Below are 25,505 nucleotides of genomic sequence, written 5' to 3'. Positions count from 1 at the left end.
AAAATAGTCATTGGGTTTATGTCATAGTTGCCACTGCATGGGAAAATGGCACAAAAAGAGGGTATTTTCAATAAATGGTTTTTGGCTAATAGAATATCCATATGGGGAAAAAAATGAATCTTGACCACTTGAAATCAATTCCAAAGTGGATTACAATTCACAAATGGAAATGGTGCATAAGAAAGCTTTTAAATAAAAAAATTAGAGGAATATCTTTATGACCTCAAGGTAGGCAAAGATTTCTTAAATGGGACTCACAAAAGACTAACCATATAGAAAGAGACTGATAAGTTGAACTCAACTAAAATTAAGAAATTCTGACCACTAAAAAGCATCACTAAGAGAGTAAAAAGGTAAGCTACAGGGTGGGAGAAAAATATTTTCAAAACTTATCTTTTACCTAGAATATGTCAAGAAAACTTAAATAAATAAAAACAGAGAACTCATTTTAAAATGGACCAAAGATTTCAATAAAGTCACAAAAGTTCACAAAAGTAGTTATACAAATGCCCAACAGACATGTAAAAAGATATCAAACTTCATTAATCATAAGGGAAATGAAAGTTATGTACCCATCAAGTATTAGGAACTTAAAAAGTGAAAACTGAATCTGAGCAATTGAAGCCTAATATCTAGGCAACAAGAGTATCCTACTTCACCTTTAGCTGTTTGTTCTCTCCCCTTGGACTCTAGTCATGCTGAACTGTGCATGATGTCCTAAGACACCATGTGGCTTCAGGCCTTCCTGATTTGCATATGTTGCCTTCATTCTGCAACATACACTCCTTCCTTCCCCCCCCCCCTCCTCCCCCTGCCTGATCTTGTTCACCTGATTATTTCAACCGTGGTCACACTCCTCTAAAAAAGAATCTTTCACTCAGGAATCATTAGGCTCCTCCTCCTTCTGGTTGTCATGATAGACTGTGAATACTATGTTTCACAATGTGTTACTTGTTTATTCTCTTGTCCAACTTCCGTTTGGGTCATTTTCTGTGACAAGAACCTTCTCTTCTAGCCAACTTCTGCATTCTTCAAGTATTAGTACATCCCTGAAGTCTATGCTAATCTACATTTCAACTTTGCTTATAATCATTCTTGTGGGTACTTAGTTCATGCTCAAAAATTCTCGTTTATTAGCTGAGCTATTTTATAAATAAGCTAACACAGAACAGTGATTATTATGGTACCAGGCACATAGTAGACCTCAGCTAATTTGTGTATTTTGGAAATCCAAATAACCAATCTGCCTTTAAATTAAAAGGTACATCTACATAATCAGGACAAACACTAAGAAAAATTGTGAAATGAACAGTACAACTTCAACATCCTGCCACTTACCCTTAATCACTTCTCCCTTAACTAACTCATCACTTCTCCCTTAACTAACTCATCACTTCTCCCTTAACTAACTCATCACTTCTCCCTTAACTAACTCATCACTTCTCCCTTAACTAACTCATCACTTCTCCCTTCTCTCTAATGACTTCCTGAGCTCCACCCTATAAATGCATTCATCCTTATCCAGAATATGCCCTGTATTTCTGTGCCCTTATCTCCATAGCATCCCCATCTAGTCAAACCTTCCCCCACACATGCCTCAGGCCCTAGAAGTACCTTTTCTCTTTACCCATGCAGACTACCAGCCCTGACTCCCACACAAGTATTCTCATAGCTGAATTCCCTCTGAATCACCAATGAGTTTGTATGTATGGTCACATTCCTTCTCCCAGGAGTGTGTCCCATTTTAAGAGGGAGATGCCATGTCGTGTCTCAAAAGAAATGATTCTCCAGTGGCTTCATTCTAGGCAAGCTGGAACTGGGGCAATGCTTTAGGGGAAGTGCCCTCATCTTTGCATTCCTTGAAGGCATCCATGGGTTTTTCGCTTTAAAACTGAAGATGTATATACCCACTAAGGGTAGTCTTGCTCTCACACCCACTGTACTGTGTAACAGTGATGCACCAAAAGGTCTGTTGCTGTTTAGTCACTAAGTGAAACTCACTCAGTCGTATCTGACTCTTTGTGATCCCATGGACTATAGCCCACCAGGCTCCTCTGTCCATGGAATTTCCCAGGGAAGAATACTGGAGTGGGTTTCCATTTCCTTCTCCAACCAAAAGTCTACATTATTTCATTAAATCAGATTACATCAGTAGCCAGAGCTCAAAAATGTACTGCGTAACTGAAAACTCTAACAGGAAGATCACAGCTGCAACTCATTGCCAATGCTCTAAAGATTCAGAATATTTAAAACTGAACAAACAGCAATTATCCAACATATTTCGATGCATTGTAGCTTCTAGTTGGTAAAAGTTATACTTCAAAGACTATCTATGCAATGTGTCTTTTATAATTTTGCTTTTTATTTTAAAGGTTTTTCAGTGGACAAAGACAACTTTTCATTCAAGTGGAACTAATATTTGTCAGCATTTACACATAGTAGAATTTTTTGTTACTATTCAAGTCTTCTTTGCATCTGATGGAAAAGTGGGAGTTTTTATTGAAATTAAGAAAATATGGCTTTTTTTTTTTTGCTATTTCTGAAAAAAATATAATAGCCAGAAAGCCACACACACTCTCCTCATTTAAGAATTGGGCAAAAATCACAGCACTGCAGGCAAGACAAAGAGCAACAGAGGTTGTCTATCTGTCACATTCACTTTTTCAAATATGACGTAACAAAGCTCGATTCATTACCTTTCAATGTTGTGCACTTGAAAGGCACTGGTAGAAAATGGCGTTTCTGTGGTTGTCATCCAACTTGTTCCATTGTATGTGCTGTTACAGCCATAGGTTTCAAGTCTTAACGGCATCATTCTCTCAGGAAGTGGGGGATAAAGCTGAGCTCCAATTCCGACCCACAAAGAAGCGGCAAATCCAGACAGCAGACCCCCAAGTGCTCCCTGCAAAACAGAAGTGTCTTTCAAAACAAATAATACAGTTTGCTTTAAAATAGAAGTTAGCATTAGGAACTTAAGTTCAACACGGTCCAAATCAAATTTACCAGCTTCCCTCCTAAAACTCTTCTCCCTTGCAAGCTCCCTGCCTCTTGCCAAGGGCAGCATGGGTCCCAGGTCCCTCAGCCCAGAGCCCTGGTCTCTGGAACCCCCAGCCCCTATTTTATATCCCTATCTTGCCAACCACCAATTCCTCTTCATTTTTCTTTACATATCTCATAATTCCATGCCTTCCACTCTGTCTGCATGACCAGCACTCTGTTCTGGCCTTTTCATCTCTTTACATCCAATGACCACAACAGACAGATATGCAGTTGACTTCAAGCCAACTGTTCCCTCCACTTCTACATAATTTACAAAAAATTAAAAAATGGCATGTCATATGAGCAACAGGGGCTTCCCAGGTGGCGCTAGTAGTAAAGGACCTGCCTGTCAATGCAGGAGACCTAAGAGACTCAGGTTCTATCCCTATGTTGGGAAGATCCCCTGGAGGAGGGCACGGCAACCCACTCCAGTATTCTTGCTGGAGAATCCCATGGACAGAGGAGCCTGGTGGCCTACAGTTTCTAGGGTCGCAAAGAGTCAGACAAGACTGAAGTGACTTAGCACACATGCATGCATGAGCAACAGGCTATGAAGAAGAAAGCATCCACAGAATTTATTCCTTTACTTAGCAACATGCATGATTGTAAATTAGGGGACAATAGCAAGGTCTTTTCACAAATGACTGCAGTGGTACATATAACAAAGCCAAGCATTTCCAGAGATAAGTGGAAATGTCCTCTCTAAAGACAGTTGGTTTCACAATCTTTGGAAGACTTGGGTTACTCTGCTCCTACTGTTCACCAGTAATCAAACTGTTTTTGATAGTTAGTCACTCCTCAAATGATTTAAGCCCTAGTTCCAAATGATGCAGTTGAAAGTGAATCTTGCTGGAAAGCCCCTTTCTCTGTGGTGAAATTTCTCCCCTCACTTTAAGAATAATGATCAGATTATTACAACAGAAATAACAGTATCTTACTTCCTCTGCTAAGGACAAGTTGGACCTAGTCAGCTATAGCATTTCTGGAGGACTCTCGTGGTGGCAATAAGTGTCAAAAATCAAAAGTCAATCTTCTTTTAATATTTCAGGCACTCAACCAACCACTTGCATTTCATAATGCAAAGAATCTCATCAAAACTTCAACATTCTGAAGTGGACATGAACTGCCCTCTTTCACTGTGATTCATTTCTACTAAGCTAGGATTTCATATGATACATCATGGAGAATTATTATTAACAATAATAACAATGATAATAGCCCTTACTTGTATCTGCCTTACCAATCCCTAATGAGGAAAATGGAATTCTAAATATAAAGTTCTGCAGTTATTCTCCATCTGTCTGAAACAACCGCGTATATAATAAGTTTTTCCTAAACCTCAGCTTTATAACAGGACTAAAGTCGTAGTGTTCCTCCTCACTTTCAGAGAAATTATTTCAATTTCATTTATTCTAAACAAAACTTAGAGCACCTCAAAGCACAGATATATCTATATAGAAGAACAGAGCTATCACTTCTTTCTGAATCCAATTCTCAATTATGATTACCCCTTTGGGAACAGAACCACGTTGTTGCAGTTACATCCTTAAATATCAGGAGAACAGTTTCTGACCAAAGTGGCAAAGAATTTATCTTATTGCTTCTCTTTACTGTACTCTGGCTATTCACAGGTATCCTTGGCTCCACTGCCCTGAAATCTTTCATATCCAAGGCTGTTGATCTCCTTTAAACCTTAATGATTAATTCTCATGAAGGATAAAAAATAAATGAAAACAAAATGTTGTTCTTTAGTTATATAATATTCATAATGTGCATGCTAAGTTGCTTCAGTCATGTCTGACTCTGTGAGATCCTAGGGATTGTAGCCTGCCCGTCTCCTCTGTCCTTGGGATTCTCCAGGCAAGAATACTGGAGTGGGTTGTCGTGCCCTCCTCCAGGGGATCTTCCCAACCTAGGGATCAAACCTGCGTCTCTTACATCTCTTGCATTGGCAGGAAAGTTCTTTACCTTGAGCACCACCTGGGAAGCCCAACATTCATAATATATTGTATTATATTATATATCATATTATGTATTATTTCATAATATATATCCTTTAGTTGTGCTTCATGATACACTTTATTTTATTATATTTTTATGATACTCTTTAATATTATCTTTTGGGCTTCCCCAGTGACTCAATGGTAAAGAATCTGCCTGCCAGTGCAGGAGACACAAGCTCAATCCCTGGGTCAAGAAGATCCCCTGAAAAAGGAAATGGCAACCCACTCCAGTATTCTTGCCTGGAAAATCCCATGGACAGAGGAGCCTGGTGGGTTACAAGAGTCAGACACAACATAGTGACTAAACAGCAATATCATATTTTAGTTATGATTGTGTTTTTCTATAATTATGTGATAGTCACAATATTGGAGGAGGCAGTGGCACCCCACTCTAGTACTCTTGCCTGGAAAATCCCATGGGCAGAGGAGCCTGGTGGGCTGCAGTCCATGGGGACGCTGAGAGTCGGACCAACTGAGTGACTTCACTTTCACTTTTCACTTTCAGGCATTGGAGAAGGAAATGGCAACCCACTCCAGTGTCCTTGCCTGGAGAATCCCAGGGACGGGGGAGCCTGGTGGGCTGCCGTCTATGGGGTCTCACAGAGTCGGACACGACTGAAGCGACTTAGCAGCAGCAGCAGTCACAGTATATATTGTTCGGGCAGTTTCCATTTAGTTTCACACATGCAGGGTCCCATAGTACATTCGTTGTGTGTCCCAGCAAAGTCAACACGAATAACTTAAATCATCAAGATGAGCCACTAATAACAGGTATCAAAGGAACCATAACTTTACAATAGAGAAAAATTGTAGAAATGCTACTGTAGTTGGAAAAGTAGACTTTACATATATTCATCTTTTATACTTACAATTGAGTTGGCAAAGGGAACCAAAATCCCCAAGGCAAACAAGCCCATTAGTGGCCCACCAAGCATGCCAAATATGCTGAGTGCTGCCTACAAAATTAATAAGAAGTCATCAATCAGCAATCAGAAATCCAAAGTTAAAACATTTAAAAGTAATTTCATTGAGATGAGGATTTAAACTCAGACTCCTGAATATTATGGCAGCCTTGCCACTGACAAAGGGATAATTAGAACCTGGAAGTTTCTGAATCTCAGGCTCAGGTTCTATCTGTTCATTAAGTATCCTCAATAAAAGAAGCAAACTACAAAGAGGACAGAGGACTATGAGGCAAGAGGGACACTACTCTTCCTAGCATTGTTCTTATAGATGTCAATAATCACATCACTCCTTTGTGCTTTGGTAGTCTCAAAATGCTCTGCAAAACAAGATTATGGATAAGTACTACTAAGTGACCAGAGATGGCAACAAAACTCAGTGCTATCCTTGATTTCCTAAGGATAGAACTAGAATGAGAAATGTAACTTCAAAAAAAAAAAAAAAAGATTAAAAAAAACAAAAACAAACAAAAAAAGATTGATCAAATCACAAAGAAAGTTTTAACCTGATTGGCTAACTGCAACCTTTGCTTTGATGGACAGATGCCAAAATCATGATAGTGACAAAAGTTTACAGTGTGAAGAATGCAAAAGTGCAAATAGCTGAAACATTCAAGAGATGTATGTTCACAATATTCAGATGGCTAACTTTTGAGAGTGAATAGAACCGTCAAAGAAGAATCAGGGATGCACTGGTTTGTTCACAAAGAAAAAGGGACAGATGGAACAGAATTAATACATTAAAGAAAAAATGTCAGTTAAAAAAAATTTAGAGGGTATAGACTGCAGCTCTGGGTTAAAAAACAAACAACAAACAAGCAAATAAACAAAAAACAAGAAAAGAGCTCTACCTAGTGGACTAGGGAGGGAGTGAGGATATGATGACAGAAGAACTAGTGTTCAAGGAGAATGTGGACTCAGAATATGGTCCTAAGGAATCATTTCACAATGTCTCCTGAACCAGAGTCCAGTAGGAAGGAAGGCAGAGTTTTGCAAAATGTGCAAAGTCACTTGGCACATGTGGTGGTCACTGACAGTGTGAGCTAGAGCCAGCTCTGGAGATACAAGGAATAGTCTCCCCACCAAGTACTTGTCTCAGGAATAAGACCTTGGTTAGAGATGAAGCAAGGAAGAGCTGTCTTCAAGTCATGATGAATCTCCTAGAATATCCCATTACCTACCCTCAGGCCAGAGCTGGTACATGAAAAGCGAGGGAAAGGGGGAATCAATCATAATAAGAGCTCTAAATAGTAATTCAGACTATGAAGGAAAGCATACTAACAGGAGTTTTGTTGGTTATAGCTTAGGTGTACCAGATAGAGTTTCTAGACCTAAATCATTCATTCATTCATGCAATCAGGATGAGAGCACACTGTTTTAACAGCTGGTATACACTAAGAAACAACTGGCCAGAAAGGAACCAAATCCTAGGCCTGAAGCGGGAGTCTGGAGGACTTGCTACGCCTAGCATTAACCTTCAAGTTTCTGGGTCATGCTGAGGTCCCAGGGTCCCAGAGTCAGACCCAGGTGGCCATGGAAATTTCATGGACCACTTGGGGGTGATCAGATAAGTAGATATTTATGAACCAATACATAAATACATTCAACCTGAATGTATAAAACATCTACTTTGTCTTAGGTACTGTACCAGATATTTGGCACATTATCAAAGAACAATGACATAATCCTCACCTTCATGGAATTATAACCTATTTAGTAAAACAGACACTAAATAAATAACTGCAATAAAGTATTATAATGGGATGATAAGAGAAATATGAGGTGCTCTGGGAACATAATAGAGGGGAACTCAAACCTATCCAGGTAACAGAAGGAGCCTTTTTAGAAAATAGTGTTTAAGTTGAAACTTGAAGAAAAAATAAGACTTAAACAATTAAAGAGTGCTAAACAGAAAATCAGAAGGATACAGAAGAACTCAGAACCATCAAAGAGAAGATCTAATAATAATTGACACTTATAGAATATACACTTAACAGCAAAGCACACATTCCTTTCAGGTTCCCCTGTAACAGATACCAAGATACTATATCCTGGGCTATCAAACAGACTTCAGCAAATTCTGAAGAATTAAAATCATACAGAATGTGTTCTCTGACCACCTTGGAATGAAACTAGAAATCAATAGCAGAAAGATAACAGGAAAATCTCCAAACACTTAGAAACTAAGTAATATACTTTCAAACAATCCATGGTCATGGTGTATGATTTTTTTAATATGTTGTTGGATTCTGTTTGCTAGAATTTTGTTAAGGATTTTTGCATCTATGTTCATCAGTGATATTGGCCTATAGTTTTCTTTTTTTGTGGCATCTTTGTCTGGTTTTGGAATTAGGGCGATGGTGGCCTCATAGAATGAGTTTGGAAGTTTACCTTCTTCTGCAATTTTCTGGAATAGTTTGAGTAAGATAGGTGTTAGCTCTTCTCTAAATTTTTGGTAGAATTCAGCTGTGAAGCCATCTGGTCCTGGGCTTTTGTTTGCTGGAAGATTTCTAATTACAGTTTCAATTTCCTTGCTTGTGATGGGTTTGTTAAGATCTTCTATTTCTTCCTGGTTCAGTTTTGGAAAGTTATACTTCTCTAAGAACTTGTCCATTTCTTCCAAGCTGTCCATTTTATTGGCATAGAGCTGCTGGTAATAGTCTCTTATGATCCTTTGTATTCCAGTGTTGTCTGTTGTGATCTCTCCATTTTCGTTTCTCATTTTGTTAATTTGGTTCTTCTCCCTTTGTTTCTTAATGAGTCTTGCTAATGGTTTGTCAATTTTGTTTATTTTTTCAAAAAACCAGCTTTTAGCTTTGTTGATTTTTGCTATGGTCTCTTTAGTTTCTTTTGCATTTATTTCTGCCCTAATTTTTAAGATTTCTTTCCTTCTACTAACCCTGGGGTTCTTAATTTCTTCCTTCTCTAGTTGCTTTAGGTGTAGAGTTAGGTTATTTATTTGACTTTTTTCTTGTTTCTTGAGGTAGGCCTGTAATGCTATCAATCTTCCCCTTAGCATTGCTTTTACAGTGTCCCATAGGTTTTGGGTTGTTGTGTTTTCATTTTCATTCATTTCTATGCATATTTTGATTTCTTTTTTGATTTCTTCTATGATTTGTTGGTTATTCAGAAGCGTGTTGTTTAGCCTCCATATGTTTAAATTTTTAATAATTTCTTTCCTGTAATTGAGATCTAATCTTACTGCACTGTGGTCAGAAAAGATGACTGGAATGATTTCAATTTTTTTGAATTTACCAAGACTAGATTTATGGCCCAGGATGTGATCTATTCTGGAGAAGGTTCCGTGTGCACTTGAGAAAAAGGTGAAGTTGATTGTTTTGGGGTGAAACGTCCTATAGATGTCAATTAGGTCTAGCTGGTCCATTGTGTCCTTTAAAGTTTGTGTTTCCTTGTTCATTTTCTGTTTAGTGGATCTATCCATAGTTGTGAGTGGGGTATTAAAGTCTCTTACTATTATTGTGTTACTATTAATTTCCTCTTTCATACTCGTTAGCATTTGCCTTACATATTGCGGTGCTCCTATGTTGGGTGCATATATATTTATAATTGTTATATCTTCTTCTTGGATTGATCCTTTGATCATTATGTAGTGTCCATCTTTGTCTCTTTTCATACCCTTTATTTGAAAGTCTATTTTATCTGATATGAGTATTGCGACTCCTGCTTTCTTTTGGTCTCCGTTTGCGTGGAATATTTTTTTCCAGCCCTTCACTTTTAGTCTGTGTGTGTCCCTTGTGTTGAGGTGGGTCTCTTGTAGACAGCATATATAGGGGTCTTGCTTTTGTATCCATTCAGCCAGCCTTTGTCTTTTGGTTGGGGCATTCAACCCATTTACATTTAAGGTAATTATTGATAGGTATGGTCCCGTTGCCATTTATTTTGTTGTTTGGGGTTCACGTTTATACCACCTTTCTGTGTTTCCTGTCTAGAGAAGATCCTTTAGTATTTGTTGAAGAGCTGGTTTGGTGGTGCTGAATTCTCTCAGCTTTTGCTTGTCTGTAAAGCTTTTGAGTTCTTCTTCATATCTGAATGAGATCCTTGCTGGGTAGAGTAATCTAGGTTGTAGGTTATTCTCTTTCATTACTTTAAGTATGTCCTGCCATTCCCTTCTGGCCTGAAGGGTTTCTATTGATAGATCAGCTGTTATCCTTATGGGAATCCCTTTGTGTGTTATTTGTCGTTTCTCCCTTGCTGCTTTTAATATTTGTTCTTTGTGTTTGATCTTTGTTAATTTGATTAATATGTGTCTTGGGGTGTTTCGCCTTGGGTTTATCCTGTTTGGGACTCTCTGGGTTTCTTGGACTTGGGTGGCTATTTCCTTCCCCATTTTAGGGAAGTTTTCAGCTATTATCTCCTCGAGTAACTTTTCATGGCCTTTCCTTTTGTCTTCTTCTTCTGGGACTCCTATGATTCGAATGTTGGGGCTTTATCCCAGGAATGCAAGGATTCTTTAATATCCGCAAATCAATCAATGTAATGCACCACATTAACAAATTGAAAGATAAAAACCATATGATTATCTCAATAGATGCAGAAAAAGCCTTTGACAAAATTCAACATCCATTTATGATTAAAACTCTCCAGAAAGCAGGAATAGAAGGAACATACCTCAACATAGTAAAAGCTATATATGACAAACCCACAGCAAACATCACCCTCAATGGTGAAAAATTGAAAGCATTTCCCCTGAAATCAGGAACAAGACAAGGGTGCCCACTCTCACCACTACTATTCAACATAGTTTTGGAAGTGTTGGCCACAGCAATCAGGGCAGAAAAAGAAGTAAAAGGAATCCAGATAGGAAAAGAAGAAGTGAAACTCTCTGTTTGCAGATGACATGATCCTCTACATAGAAAACCCTAAAGACTCTACCAGAAAATTACTAGAGCTAATCAACGAATACAGTCAAGTTGCAGGATATAAAATTAACACACAGAAATCTCTTGCATTCCTATACACTAACAATGAGAAAACAGAAAGAGAAATTAAGGAAACAATACCATTCACCATTGCAACAAAAAGAATAAAATACTTAGGAGTATATCTACCTAAAGAAACAAAAGACCTATACATAGAAAACTTTATAAAACACTGATGAAAGAAATCAAAGAGGACACAAACAGATGGAGAAATATGTGTTCATGGATTGGAAGAATCAATATTGTCAAAATGGCTATACTACCCAAAGCAATCTATAGATTCAATGCAATCCCTATCAAACTACCAACGGTATTTTTCACAGAACTAGAACAAATAATTTCACAATTTGTATGGAAATACAAAAAACCTCGAATAGCCAAAGTAACCTTGAGAAAGAAGAATGGAACTGGAGGAATCAACCTGCCTGACTTCAGACTATACTACAAAGCCACAGTCATCAAGACAGTATGGTACTGGCACAAAGACAGAAATATAGATCAATGAAACAGAATAGAAAGCCCAGAGATAAATCCATGAACCTATGGTCACCTTATCTTCGACAAAGGAGGCAAGGATATACAATGGAAAAAAGACAACCTCTTTAACAAGTGGTGCTGGGAAAACTGGTCAACCACCTGTAAAAGAATGAAACTAGAACACTTTCTAACAACATACACAAAAATAAACTCAAAATGGATTAAAGATCTAAATGCAAGACCAGAAACTATAAGACTCCTAGAGGAGAACATAGGCAAAACACTCTCCGACATAAATCACAGCAGGATCCTCTATGACCCACATCCCAGAATTTTAGAAACAAAAGCAAAAATAAACAAATGGGACCTAATGAAACTTAAAAGCTTTTGCACAACAAAGGAAACTATAAGCAAGGTGAAAAGACAGCCCTCAGATTGGGAGAAGATAATAGCAAACAAAGCAACAGACAAAGGATTAATCTCAAAAATATACAAGCAACTCCTCCAGCTCAACTCCAGAAAAATAAATGACCCAATCAAAAAATGGGCCAAAGAACTCAACAGACATTTCTCCAAGGAAGACATACGGATGGCACAAAAACACATGAAAAGATGCTCAACATCACTCATTATCAGAGAAATGCAAATCAAAACCACAATGAGGTACCATTATACGCCAGTCAGGATGGCTGCTATCCAAAAGTCTACAAGCAATAAATGCTGGAGAGGGTGTGGAGAAAAGGGGACCCTCTTACACTGTTGGTGGGAATGCAAATTAGTACAGCCACTATGGAAAACAGTGTGGAGATTTCTTAAAAAGCTGGAAATAGAACTGCCATATGACCCAGCAATCCCACTTCTGGGCATACACACAAAGGAAACCAGATCTGAAAGAGACACGTGCACCCCAATGTTCATCGCAGCACTGTTTATAATAGCCAGGACATGGAAGCAACCTAGATGCCCATCAGCAGACAAATGGATGAGAAAGCTGTGGTACATATACACCATGGAATATTACTCAGCCATTAAAAAGAATTCATTTGAATCAGTTCTAATGAGATGAATGAAACTGGGGCCCATTATACAGAGCAAAGTAAGCCAGAAAGATAAAGACCATTACAGTATACTAACACATGTATATGGACTTTAGAAAGATGGTAATGATAACCCTATATGCAAAACAGAAAAAGAGACTCAGATGTATAGAACAGACTTGTGGACTCTGGGAAAAGGCGAGGGTGGGATGTTTCAAGAGAACAGCATTGAAACATGTATATTATCTAGGGTGAAACAGATAACCAGCCCAGGTTGGGTACATGAGACAAGTGCTCGGGCCTGGTGCACTGAGAAGACCCAGAGGGATCGGGTGGAGAGGGAGGTGGGAGGGGGGACTGGGATGGGGAATACATGTAAATCCATGGCTAATTCATTTCAATGTATAACAAAAACTACTGTAATGATGTAAAGTAATTAGCCTCCAACTAATAAAAAAAAAAAAGTATAAAAAAAAAAAAGAATTCATTTGAATCAGTTCTAATGAGATGGATGAAACTGGAGCCCATTATAAAGAGCGAAGTAAGCCAGAAAGATAAAGACCATTACAGTATACTAACACATATATATGGAATTTAGAAAGATGGTAACGATAACCCTATATGCAAAACAGAAAAAGAGACACAGATGTATAGAACAGACTTTTGAACTCTGTGGGAGAAGGCGAGCGTGGGATGTTTCAAGAGAACAGCATCGAAACATGTACATTATCTAGGGTGAAACAGATCACCAGCCCAGGTTGGATGCATGAGATAAGTGCTTGGGCCTGGTGCACTGGGAAGACCCAGAGGGATTGGGTGGAGAGGGAGGTGGGAGCGGGGACCGGGATGGGGAATACATGTAAATCCATGGCTAATTCATTTCAATGTATGACAAAAACCAGTGCAATGTTGTAAAGTAATTAGCCTCCAACTAATAAAAATAAATGGAAAAAAAAAATAAACAATCCATGGGTCAAAAGGACATATCAAAGGAAATTTTAAAACACAAATACAAAAAAAAAAAACAAATAAAATACAAATACAAAATATGAAAAGTTGTGGGACACAGCTAAAAGTGCTGAGAGGGAATATTTTAGCAATTAGCACATAAATTATAAAGAAAAGTCTGAAATCAATCATCTAAGGTTCTGCCTCAAGAAGAACAAAATCCAAAGTAAGCAGAAGGAAGAAAATAATGAAGATAATAACAAAAAGCGATGATTTAAAACAGAAAAGCAATATGGAAAAATCAGTGAAACAAGAAGCTAATTCTTTGAAAATATCAATAAAAGTTGACAAACCTCTAGCAAGACTAAAAAATAGATAAAAGATAAAATTACCAATATTAGGAATAAAACAAGAGCTAACACTACAAACTCTGCAGATATCAAAAGCATAAGAAGGGAATACTATGAATCACTTCACAAACATAAATTTGACAACTTAGGTAAAATAGACCAAATCCTTGATCCATTTTATAATTCATCCAATAGAAACAGGTAATTTGAATAGGTATAACTACTAAGGAAACTGAATTCATAATTTTAAATTACCCCAAAAAGAAACCCCCAAGAGCAGATGCTTTCACTAGAGCATTATACCAAATAGCATTATACCAAACAAAGAATTAACACCAGTTTTGCACAATCTCTTTCAGAAAAAAGGAGAGAATTCTTTCCTATTTATTTTATGAAGCTGGTATGATCCTAATACCAAATCCAGATGATGACATTACAAAAAAAAAAAATTACTACAGATCAGTATCTCATGAATATAGATGTAAAAATTCTTAATAAAATATCATCAAATAGAATTCAGCAAGATATAAAAATAACTATATGCTATGACCAAGTGAGGTTCATTTCAGAAATGCAAGGCTGGATCAACATTTGAAAATCAATCAGGATAATATACCATGTCAAAGGACTAAAGAAGAAAATCATATTGTTATATCAAATGATGCTGAAAAATCATCTGACAAATTTCAACACTCATTCATGATAAAAACTGTCAGTAAAATAGGAGTAAAGGGGAATTTCCTTAATTTGGTAAAAGGGGTATACAAAACTCCCACAGCTAATGGACTCAAGAATGAATTACTAAATGCTTTCCTCATTCAGCGGCTTCCCTCATGGCTCAGCGGGTGAAGAATTTGCCCTCAATGCAGGAGACCTGGGTTCAATCCCTGGGTTAGGAAGACTCCCTAGAGAAAGGAAAGGCTACCCACTCCAGTATTCTGGCCTAGAGAATTCCATGGACTGTATGGCCCATGAGGTCGCGAAGAGTAGGACACAACTGAGCAACTTTCACTTTCACTTTCCTCATTCAGACTGGGCAACAAGGCAATGGTGTTCACTCTCCCTCCACTTATTCAACATGATGTGGAAACTGAAGCCACAGGAATAGTATAATAATAATAATAATAACAAATCGAAGCAATAAGGAAACAAAAGGTACACATGCAAATTGGAAGAGAAGATATGAAACTGTCCCTATCTGAAGTTGAAGAGAATCTCAGAAACCAATAAGTAAACTCAACAAGGTCACATGATATAGACAAATATACAAAATCAATTGTATCTCTTATACATTAACAAACACATGGACACCAACATTAAAAATACAGTATCATTTAAATTACTCAAAAAATTAAATACTTAGGTATACATCTAACTAAATATAAATGGGGCTTATAAAAATTACACAGTTGGTGGTGGAAAAACTTAGGGATGATCTAAATAAGTGAAGAGACATACTACATTTATGGATTAAAAGATGCAATGTGGTAAAAATGTTCCCAAGTTGTTATATAGGTTTAAGGCAATATTATCAAAATCTAAGCAGGGTTTATATATAAATATATATATATATATATGAAGAGAAGATTATTCTAAGCTTTATATAGGAAGGTAAAGGAACTAAAATAGTTAAAACAATTTTGAAAAATAACAATAAAGTGGAAGGAATCAGTAAATCTGGATTCAAGATTTATTACAAAGTGATAGTAATCAAGACTGTGTGATCTTGGCAGATGGATATACACACAGATCAATGGAATAGAGCAAAGAAACCAAAAATAGACTCATAAAAATATCCTCCACTGATTTTTCACATAGGTGCAAAGGCAATCAATGGAAGAGAGATAGTTTTTACAACAAGTGGTGTTAGAGCAACTGGACATCCACAGGGAAAAGTAACCTAGGTCTCTCACCATTGAGGAAACTGGCTAAAGGGTGTGTGGAGTCTCTCTGCATTATTTTTCACTATTACATGTAAACCTATGATTATCTCAAAATGGAAATTTCAATTAAAAAAATTTTAAAGACTTTAGTCACATCTGTTCCTTGGTATGTCTATGGGTAGATATATAAAGAGAGAAGTCTAGAAATCACATCAACTTTTTTTAAAAAAGAAGAATTTAGTGATTATGACTTAAACCTTTGAGGATTAGCTCTTACCTGCAACAAAGCTCCCATTAGTGAAGCCAGTGCAGCCATGCCAATACACAGGGCTCCAAACAGCACACCTATATGGATGACATAAAAGCCATCGCGAAATCCAGATTCAGAGGATTAGAATTCTCAATAGAACAAGCTACCACACCTTGATTCAAAGTGTGTAATATGACTATCATGAAGAATGGCCACCTACCTCGGAGTCAGGTAAAAAGGCAACGGGCTGTTTCTCTACAGCGTCAGCAGTGTGCAAGAGGAAAGAAAACCCTGATATTGTGTCCCAGGATTTACTACCTTAGGTTATATAAGTAAAGAATCCCTAAAATTAACTATAGGTATTTTAAAACTAAAAACCATTGTGTTACTCTTCTAATCCTCCATAAACATTGTTTGTAAAGGAAAGCTCAGGTCTCTCTTTTCACTTTGCCAAAAACAGGACACAGCTTAGCTCTGCTCTGATGGGGAAGGGAGTAATAAACATCAGAAAGTCTTCTGACTTTAAGTGTTCATTTCTCCTGGGAAGTGGCAATCCACACCAGAGTATTTTAGGACCTTTAGCCTTCTTATGATCTCCATCAATATTCACAAACCTTTCCTGTTAAACAAAAGCAAAGAAAGGCAACTTGAAGACAAGTATTATATTTTTCCCCTTCTACCAAACTCTTTCCCCCAAACTTCTTTATAGAAATTCTCAAGCTATCACTGGTGGTCAGTTTATGAATTTTTTTTGTCTTTTGGCTTTCAGTATTTTCCAGATTTTCTCTAACTACACATTTTACTTTTGAAATTGCTTTAGGAAAATTCTGGAGAAGGGAATGGCAACCTACTCCAGTATTCCTGCCTGGGAAATCCCATGAACAGAGGAGCCTTGTAGGCTACAGTCCATGGGGTTGCAAAGAGCTGGACACAACTGAGCAACTAACACACATAAGAAAATTCCAACCCCCCAGTTTTATTTTTAAAGATTTCCATTCAACAAAACTCACCTGAAATCCCTTAATATAATTTCCCACATATAAGCTTCAAAATATAAAAAATAAAATGAGTGAGAAATTTATTCATAAAAATATTAGTGTATTTCTTATGTTATTTCTGTCTTACTTACAAAAGCACTCACACCTTTGTTAAGCAGAGTGAGTAAATAATCTCATTGTGCCTGAACAGAAAACTTTACATTAATTTTTTTTAAAAGAGCTTTATTGCAATGATTTTCCATGTCTCTAAATCCTAATATAAATAGTATTTCCAACATACTAAATTCTTCTCTATTTGGTAGCTCATGAATGGTCACCATTGTGGTTTTTTTGTACTCAAATTATCAGAAACATTTAAGTCATTTGCCATGTTACATACCTCAACATAATGATTATATTCAACCCTTCAAAATGAATGAAAGATTCATCTACACTAGTGGAGTCAACTTGTTATTAATCATCATCAACATCATTCCTTGAGTATTAGCTAGTACCTCTTGTTTTACATGGATTATCTCTAAATCTCACAGTACCCACAAAGTGAATAATTTTTGTTTTCATTTTACATATAAAGAAACAGAGGCTCAACTGGGTTTGCTCAAGGCTTTGTCGTTGCATAGTCACTAAGTCATATCCTACTCTTTTGCAACCCCATGGCCTACAGCCTGCCAGGCTCCTCTGTCCCTGGAATTTCTAGGCAACAATACTGGAGTGGGTTGCCATTTCTTTCTCCAAGGGATTTTTCCGAAACCAGTGACTGAACCCACATCTCCTGCACTGCAGGCAAGTTCTTTACCACCAAACCACCCGGGAAGCCCTTGCTCGAGGCTGCTGCTGCTGCTGCTAAGTCGCTTCAGTCGTGTCCGACTCTGTGCGACCCCATAGACGGCAGCCCACCAGGCTCCCCCATCCTTGGGATTCTCCAGGCAAGAACACTGGAGTGGGTTGCCATTTCCTTCTCCAATGCATGAAAGTGAAAAGTGAAAGTGAAGTCGCTCAGTCGTGTCTGACTCTTAGCGACCCCATGGACTGCAGCCCACCAGGCTCCTTTGTCCATGGGATTTTCCAGGCAAGAGTACTGGAGTGGGGTGCCATTGCCTTCTCCTGCTCAAGGCTAACAGTTAGTAAATTAGTGAAGCAGTTTGGTGAGGCCAGCAAGTCTGTCTGGCTTCAAAAGCTTCTATTTATTCTACTAAACCATACAGCTTCAACAATCCCATAATGAGCCCATCTAAATGTCCTTTAAGGAAGCATTATATCATTTTTTAAAAAATCATGTTCCAGGATTAAAATCAGGTACATAATAAAATAATTCAATGCTATTTAAATTTAGGGGACACTGAAGAATATAAATTAAGTATGTATTCCAGGCTACAGTCATGGCAATTACATACAGAATTGTGGTATAAAACAGAATATTATTTACTATTTCTTTGACAGTCTACTAGCGCTATTAAGTTGAGGTTAAAGATTCTTTTTTAAAAAACTAATTTGTTAGTCATTCATCCTGAAACAAGTATACCCAAATGAAAATGAAGAGGTGCACTAGTTAGGTTTCTCTGAGTCAAATACTGCATCTGGGACATTTAGCAATTGAGGTTAAATATCTTTCCATTCAAGATGATATTTAACCCCTAATAAGATCCTACAATCTATGAATTTGAGAATTCATATTGAATAAAGTTGAGCATTCCTCATACAATTTTATTGACTATCTCCTGGACAGCCTACACATACAGATAGAACAATCAAGATTGGTTAAAAAAAAATCATAACACTCTGTTTCTTTACCTTCAACCCATACACATAAGACTATATATCTTAAACTGTCAGTGCCCTCTTAGGTAATAGAGAAAAAGTGTGACTCTTGGTTCCAAACTAAGGATATTTCTTAAAACTGCGGTTGATGGAAAGGGGTTGAATTTTTATTTATTTATTTTTCTTTTGTGTCTTCTTTTTTTTTCCATTTGTTTTTATTAGTTGGAGGCTAATTACAATATTGTAGTGGTTTTTGCCATACATTGACATGGATGAAACTGAATTTTTAATAGTAGCTAAGAATTCTAACATAGATTTGGTATAGGAAGAAGGTAGAAAAGAAAGTTAGCCACATAGGACCCCTGGAAATTGTTCCTTGTGGTCACCGGACAATTGTTTGAAGTATATCCCAAATCTTGATTGCAAATATGGCCATGACTGCATTAAGTCACATGCATGCATACATTAACACTATTTTCCATGGAAAATAATTTCTGGTATCTCTAAAAATGATCTCCCAGAGTTAAGATGGAATTGTGAAATGAAAGCTTACTCATTCCTTGTGAAACCCAAGAGAGAGACTTTTCTGAGAGAGACGGGAAGCGAGGTTTCACTAGGTCTTCCATGGTCACTGCGGCTAAGGCGTTGATGCTGGAGGACACTGTGCTGCGGGGGAAAACCAAGTTCGTAACGTGCATGTTAACTTTAATAATGCCTTAGCTAGGAGTAAGAAAAAGGAAAGATTGTCACTTCTGAAATATAACCAGATTTCTACTGCATTACTTTTTAAATTATAAGTATAGTTGATGTACAATGTTGTGGTAGTTTCTGGCATACAGCAAAGTTATTCAGTATATATATGCATATATTAATATACATATTAATGTATACATACATATTATTTTTCATATTATTTTCCATTATGGTTTATTATAAGATGTTGGGTACAGTTTCCTGTGTTATATAGTAGGACTTTGTCTTTTTACCTATTTTACCTACTACATTATTTTTTAATAATTACATCATCCTCTTTCTGGAAACTGTCATCTAAGAATGATTCAGGCAAATCCATAGGCTTAATAGTGAGAAAGGATAATTTAATGTTGCTTCCATTTTGCCATTAATCCTTATTATCCATGAAAGAATTTCTTAGATCATGCAGTATTACTATATAATGACTTTAAAGCACATTTTTCTTCGTGCATAGAAAGGACTATCATAAGTCCTCTCTAACGTTCACCATAAATATTAACAATATTAATTTGCTGGATCTTCACTAACATATGTTGTACATGATAATAATTAGTATAACACAGGAACAAAGTACAATGAATAAGCTCAAACACAAAACAAGATCCTTTGGACAGTATTATTCAGCATGTAACAGGAGATTTGTATTCTCAGTTTTCCATTTGACCATGCTTTAGTTACAATCATATTTTAAACTAACACTGTAGGTCCTTATTTTGACCATCAGCAAAATTTACCATCAACTGATTATCATTATCGTGACTGTATTGGGTATGTGATGATGTTTTAGACAGTAGGGACTAAAGATAAAAGCAAAGATTTATGGCAACAGACAGCCAACCCTCAAGGAGAAGAGTCAGACTGACAGAAAGGAGACATGGAATAATTGCCTATTTGGGGCCATTTGTGCGCATGTCCAGAATTCAACCTTATCCCCCCAAATATCCAATAATAAAAGAAACATCCCAAGAGGGAAAACTTGTATTATTAGAGTCCTAGTTCATACCTTAATGTTCCACTGTAAGCACAGGCCACAAAGAGTCCAGGAAGTCCTGGATAATCTTGCAGAATGTCCAGTACCAAATAAGGCATGAGCTGAAAAATTTCAAAATTTACTCTTGAGTACTGTTGGCTATGAAATAAAATTAATTAACATCTCATTTATCTTGTGCTATTTAAGAACTAAAGGAAGATATTCCACACAACTGAAATTTCCAAATATGAAAAATTAAACTCTTTACCTGCTAACATTTAAATAAAAAAATAGAATAGTAGTTAAGGATACAGGCTCTGGATTCAGACAGATGTGGCTTTTGTTATTTAGTTTCTCTAAGCCTCAGTTTCCTCATCTGTAAAATAGGAATAATAATTCTAATCTCATAGAGTTGCTACAAAACTTAAATTAGATCACCTATGTAAGTTCTTAGTATAGCACACAGAATATAGAAAAGGCTCAGAGATAGGCAGCTGTTCTCATTTTTTGGAATAATAAATCAATTTAAAGGAAACATTTTTACATACCTCTGTGCTTAAGTAATAAGCATTCACTTAATATAACTTCACTTGATGACTCAGATTTATACCTGTGAACTTCAATCACTATTCAGGATTGAAAATGTAATTAGAGCTGCTTATACAGTTGACCCTTGGACAAGATCATTTTGAACTGCATGGGTCTGCTTATATGCGGATTTTTTTTAATATAGAAAAACATACATGTAGAACATCATATGCATGACTTTGTTGAAGTGCATAACCTATCCTTACACAGGTATGACGTGAGTGATATTTAATATGAAAACAACATGCAACATGTTAGGGTTTTCTTACTGTTTTATTACTCATTTCAAAGACTTGTGTTACTGCACAGTATGTCTCTCTCTAATAACTGCAGAAACTGCAATAACCAATCATCAGAAGTAAGATTTAAAAAAAAACACATAATGCTTCTAACACTGTATTATGAATATGACTATTATACTGTATGCCATCAAGACTTTATAACAATTCATTCATTAGGGTATAGGCTAGGCTAGCATGAAGTAATCATATCAATTACACTAGGTTACAAATAGCTCAGTTGGTAAGAATCTGCAATGCAGGAGACCCCGGTTCGATTCCTGGGTTGGGAAGATTGATCGAGAAGGGATAGGCTACCCACTCCAATATTCTTGGGCTTCCCTTGTGGCTTGGCTGGTAAAGAATCTGCCTGCAATGTGGGAGACCTGGGTTCGATCCTTGGGTTGGGAAGATCCCCTGGAGATGGGAAAGGCTACCCACTCCAGTATTCTGGCCTGGAGAATTCCATGGACTGTAAAGTCCATGGGGTCACAAAGAGTCAGAGATGACTGAGCAACTTTCACTTTCACAAATTAAGCAATTGTATTGCAGCTTCTTTGTCAATGCACGAGGTGCCTTGAAAATTTTTCCAGGCATTTCCATATATTTTCTATTTTTATTTATTTATTTTTGGCTCCGTGTCTTTGTTAGGGCACTTGGGCTTTCTCTAGCTGTAGCGAGAGGCCCACTCTCGGATCGCAGTGTGCAGGTCTCTCACTGCAGTGGCATTTCTTGTTATAGAGCCTGGGCCCTAGAGCACGGCCTTCAGTAGTTGTGGCACACAGGCTTAGTGGCTCTGCGGCATATGGGATCATCCTGGGACCAGGGATTGAACCTGTGCCCCCTGCATTGGCAGGCAGATCCTTCACCATTGGACCACCAGGGAAATCTCTCAGTATTTTAATATTGGAAGTAGCATTCTTCATTCTTGTTAAGTCTGCTAAAATAAAAATTTTCCAAATGCTTTATAGAAACTAAAAATGAATAATGTGCCTATTTGCTGGTACTTTACAAGAACATGAGCACTCTCTTCCCAGCTAATAACTTTTGGGAACGTCATTCCTGCACATAAGAAAGACATGGTACTGGACCTGGTCTGGTGCAGACACTTTCTTGGCGGTCCAGGGATCACAGTCATGGTACCTGGAATAGAGGGCAAGCCCGCAAAGCACCGAGCAGACGAGGATCACCCAGAGTCCCAGGAGGTTGATGTAGAGAGACCTAATGAAGTGAAAACAACAAGTACATGACAATTTTAATTTCCATCTCAAAGATGAGATCGATTGTTAAACAGAAGAGACATTCATGACTACATTCAATAGACATGCATTCTCTTTTGGGTGTCAAAAATGCTATTTCTTATATTCTAGCCTAACCTTCTGTTTATGAGGTCAATCAACACTGTATTTGGAAATATTTGGAGTAGATGGGGTTTTGTCACTGAATGAATGTATCCTCCAGGTCAGAGTTCCATGGGCGTTATTAGCTTTATAATGTTGTTTAACTACACTACTTCATGCTTCCCTGGTGGTTGAGCAGTAAAGAGTCCAACTGTCAATGCAGGAGATGCAGGTTCGATCCCTGTGTCAGGAAGATCCCCTGAAGAAGGAAATGGCAACCCACTCCAGTATTCTTGCCTGGGAAATCCCACAGAGGAGCCTGGTGGGCTACAGTCCATGGGGCTGAAAACAAGTCAGATACGACTTAGTGACTAAAGGACAACTGTAACAAAATTACACTACTTCGGGACCTTTTGTCATGAAATAGAGACTTTAATAGTCAACAGAGCAGTGACTGTTATTCATTTTCCCTTTTAAAGTGATGCAGTTATAAACTGCTTGACATTGTTAGCATCTACATAGCAACTCACCAAAGTTGTTTAAATGTGGTTTGTGATGCCATCCATTAAATAGGAAAGGCAAACCTGTATTCCTACACAGATATCTTCCAAAATAATGTTCAGCATTTCAATACATGGTATGTGCTCCAGTAGAATGTAAAGGTTTTTGTAATAGCACTGGAGTCAGTCCTGAGCATAAATCTTGGCTCTCTCTACCATATGTGACATTGGGCAAGTAAATTAACCTCTCTGATCCTCAGTTTCTTCACTGAAAGCCAGAAATAACAATGCATACCTCACTGAGTTATATGTAAGACTAAATAAAATAGTGTCTATCATATAGTACAATAGCATGTAATAACCACTTGTTAAATGGGAGTTAGTGATACTACTAGTGTTAATATCATTGAATGCTATGTCTTATCAGGGAAGCCCTATTTTAATAAGCAGTTGATAGCAAATATTTCTCCCACTAAGGCTAACGTTTTCCCCCCAGGGGCACTATAGTGGACGCCTGGACTGAAGAGAGGTGCTCACACCACCACCAACTCTTACCTCCTTCCCCAGGGCAGCCTGCACAAAATGATGACTAGATTCAGGTTTAAAGGCTGAGTTCCCTCAAGCCAACCTGGAACAGCCTGAAGGGTCATCTCAGCTCTAAAGCTCCTGTTGAGGCCTCTGTTGAGACTGCATTTCAGTCCACCTTCTCCCTCTGGCCAATCTCCCCTTCCTTCTCTTCTACAGTGGTAATTTCCTAGGAGACTCTGGCATGCTAACCTCCACCTCAAAGTCTGCTTCCAGGAGAACCTAACCTGCAAGAAGTCCCAAACAACAGATTTCTAGTCTTTTCCCTTGATTGACTACATCCACTGTGTATTTTGTTACTGCCTAATGAGTAATGGATAACCAACAAGAATCTACTGTATGGCACAGGGAACTCTGCTCAATACTTTGCAACAAACTAAATGGTAAAAGAATTTGAAAAATAATAGATACATGTATAACTGAGTCATTTTGCTATATACCTGAAACTAAACCAACATTGTTAATCAAGTATACTCCAATATAAAACTGTTTTAAAAAATTAAAAAATTCAAAAAATTTAAAAATTAAAAGTAATGTAACTATATGTCATCTCCAAATCACCAGAAATATACCCAGACACTTTCCTACTCAGTCACCACACCTCACTTATATATGAGTTAATGTCTTATCCTATTGTTTTATTCTACTTTAATGCCAGTCAGATAGACCACTTATCAACATCTGATACCCTGTCTAGTCAATCAATGTCAGTAGGTCTTGACTTTTTGGCTGGGGTTCATTCTTTCCATGGAGCCAATGTTAGAAACTGGGAGAAAATGGTTCCCCTGAGCGCTTGTTAAAGAGACCATCGGACTATTCGGAAGGAAATTGTTTTCTACTAAGAAAGCTCTAATGCTGTTCTTTTAGTCATAAACTTGGGCTTTTTGAGCTCCATATTCTCAAAGAAACATGTTCCCAAAGAAGAGCCTGTGCACAGTTACTTTGGGAGGGGCATCAGCTCTAATGTGGATGGATTACTGGATATATAAATTATATTCCTTTAAAGTGTCTTAAAACATCAGCATTCTTAAGCTCACTTTTGGGGGATTCCATATCCAGTTACTATACTCATATTCATATAGATCTTCCATTGCCAAATTTACCAAACATAGATAATGTCTAAACCAACTTACTCTCATATGTTGATATGTGACATCACATACTTTTAATATTCTCCCTTAATACAAATAGAATTGCTACTCCTCCTACTGCAATCACCTTGTTACTCTTAGAGTTTTAAAGCTTCAAAATGCCTGAAAGCCAACCTAGCTTTATTTACCAGTATTAAGAATGCTGTTCACCAAGTTTATCTGAGGCCTCCTGAGAAAAACCCAGCCACTGCTCACACTCTGCCTAGGCCGAGATGGGCTGGAGACTCCCCTGACCATGCTGTCGCTCTGACCTCGGTACATGCATGTGCTGAGTCACTTCAGTAGTGTCTGACTCTTTGCCACCCCGTGGACCGTAGCCCGTCAGGCTCCTGTCTACAAGACTTCCCAGGCCAGCATACTGGAGTGGGTTGCCATCTCCTATCTCCCCAACCCAGGGATTGAACCCGCATCTTTTATGTCTCCTGCTTTGGCAGGCAGGTTCTTTACCACTAGTGCCACCTGGGAAGCCCTCCAGAGGGCTCATGATAAGAGGTCAGAAGACAACCTCTGTGCTTTGGGCAAATCGCTCTTCCTACCTGGAATGCTCTCCTATTCTTTGCCACCAGCCCACACGTGGTCTTCCTTCAGGACCTGCCTGCTCAACAGGAATCTCTCATTCATCCCTGCCTTCACATCCCAGGATTTGAGGTGGAAAAGGGAATTCACATTTACTGGATCCCTATCACATGCATGAC

The 25,505-nt window shown here is 37.7% G+C and overlaps 1 protein-coding gene across 1 annotated transcript in view; it reads right to left on the bottom strand.

Annotated features, from left to right (window-relative positions):
- SLC5A8 (solute carrier family 5 member 8) overlaps window positions 1-25,505 on the bottom strand; it is a 57,305-nt gene that overhangs the window by 4,958 nt on the left and 26,842 nt on the right. Inside the window, exons 7-12 of the mRNA XM_020881155.2 lie at window positions 22,326-22,455; window positions 20,402-20,490; window positions 19,199-19,311; window positions 15,917-15,984; window positions 5,912-5,998; window positions 2,697-2,902 (exon numbers count right to left, since the gene is read on the bottom strand). Coding sequence (XP_020736814.2) covers window positions 2,697-2,902; window positions 5,912-5,998; window positions 15,917-15,984; window positions 19,199-19,311; window positions 20,402-20,490; window positions 22,326-22,455 — 693 coding nt within the window. The remainder of the gene's footprint in view (window positions 1-2,696; window positions 2,903-5,911; window positions 5,999-15,916; window positions 15,985-19,198; window positions 19,312-20,401; window positions 20,491-22,325; window positions 22,456-25,505) is intronic.

The sequence above is a fragment of the Odocoileus virginianus genome, chromosome 23 (genome assembly GCF_023699985.2).
Source record: "Odocoileus virginianus isolate 20LAN1187 ecotype Illinois chromosome 23, Ovbor_1.2, whole genome shotgun sequence".
In the NCBI taxonomy this organism is placed as follows: Eukaryota; Metazoa; Chordata; class Mammalia; order Artiodactyla; family Cervidae; genus Odocoileus; species Odocoileus virginianus.
The sequence above is the reverse complement of the archived record's forward strand: the minus strand, read 5'-3'. Positions and strand labels throughout refer to the sequence as shown.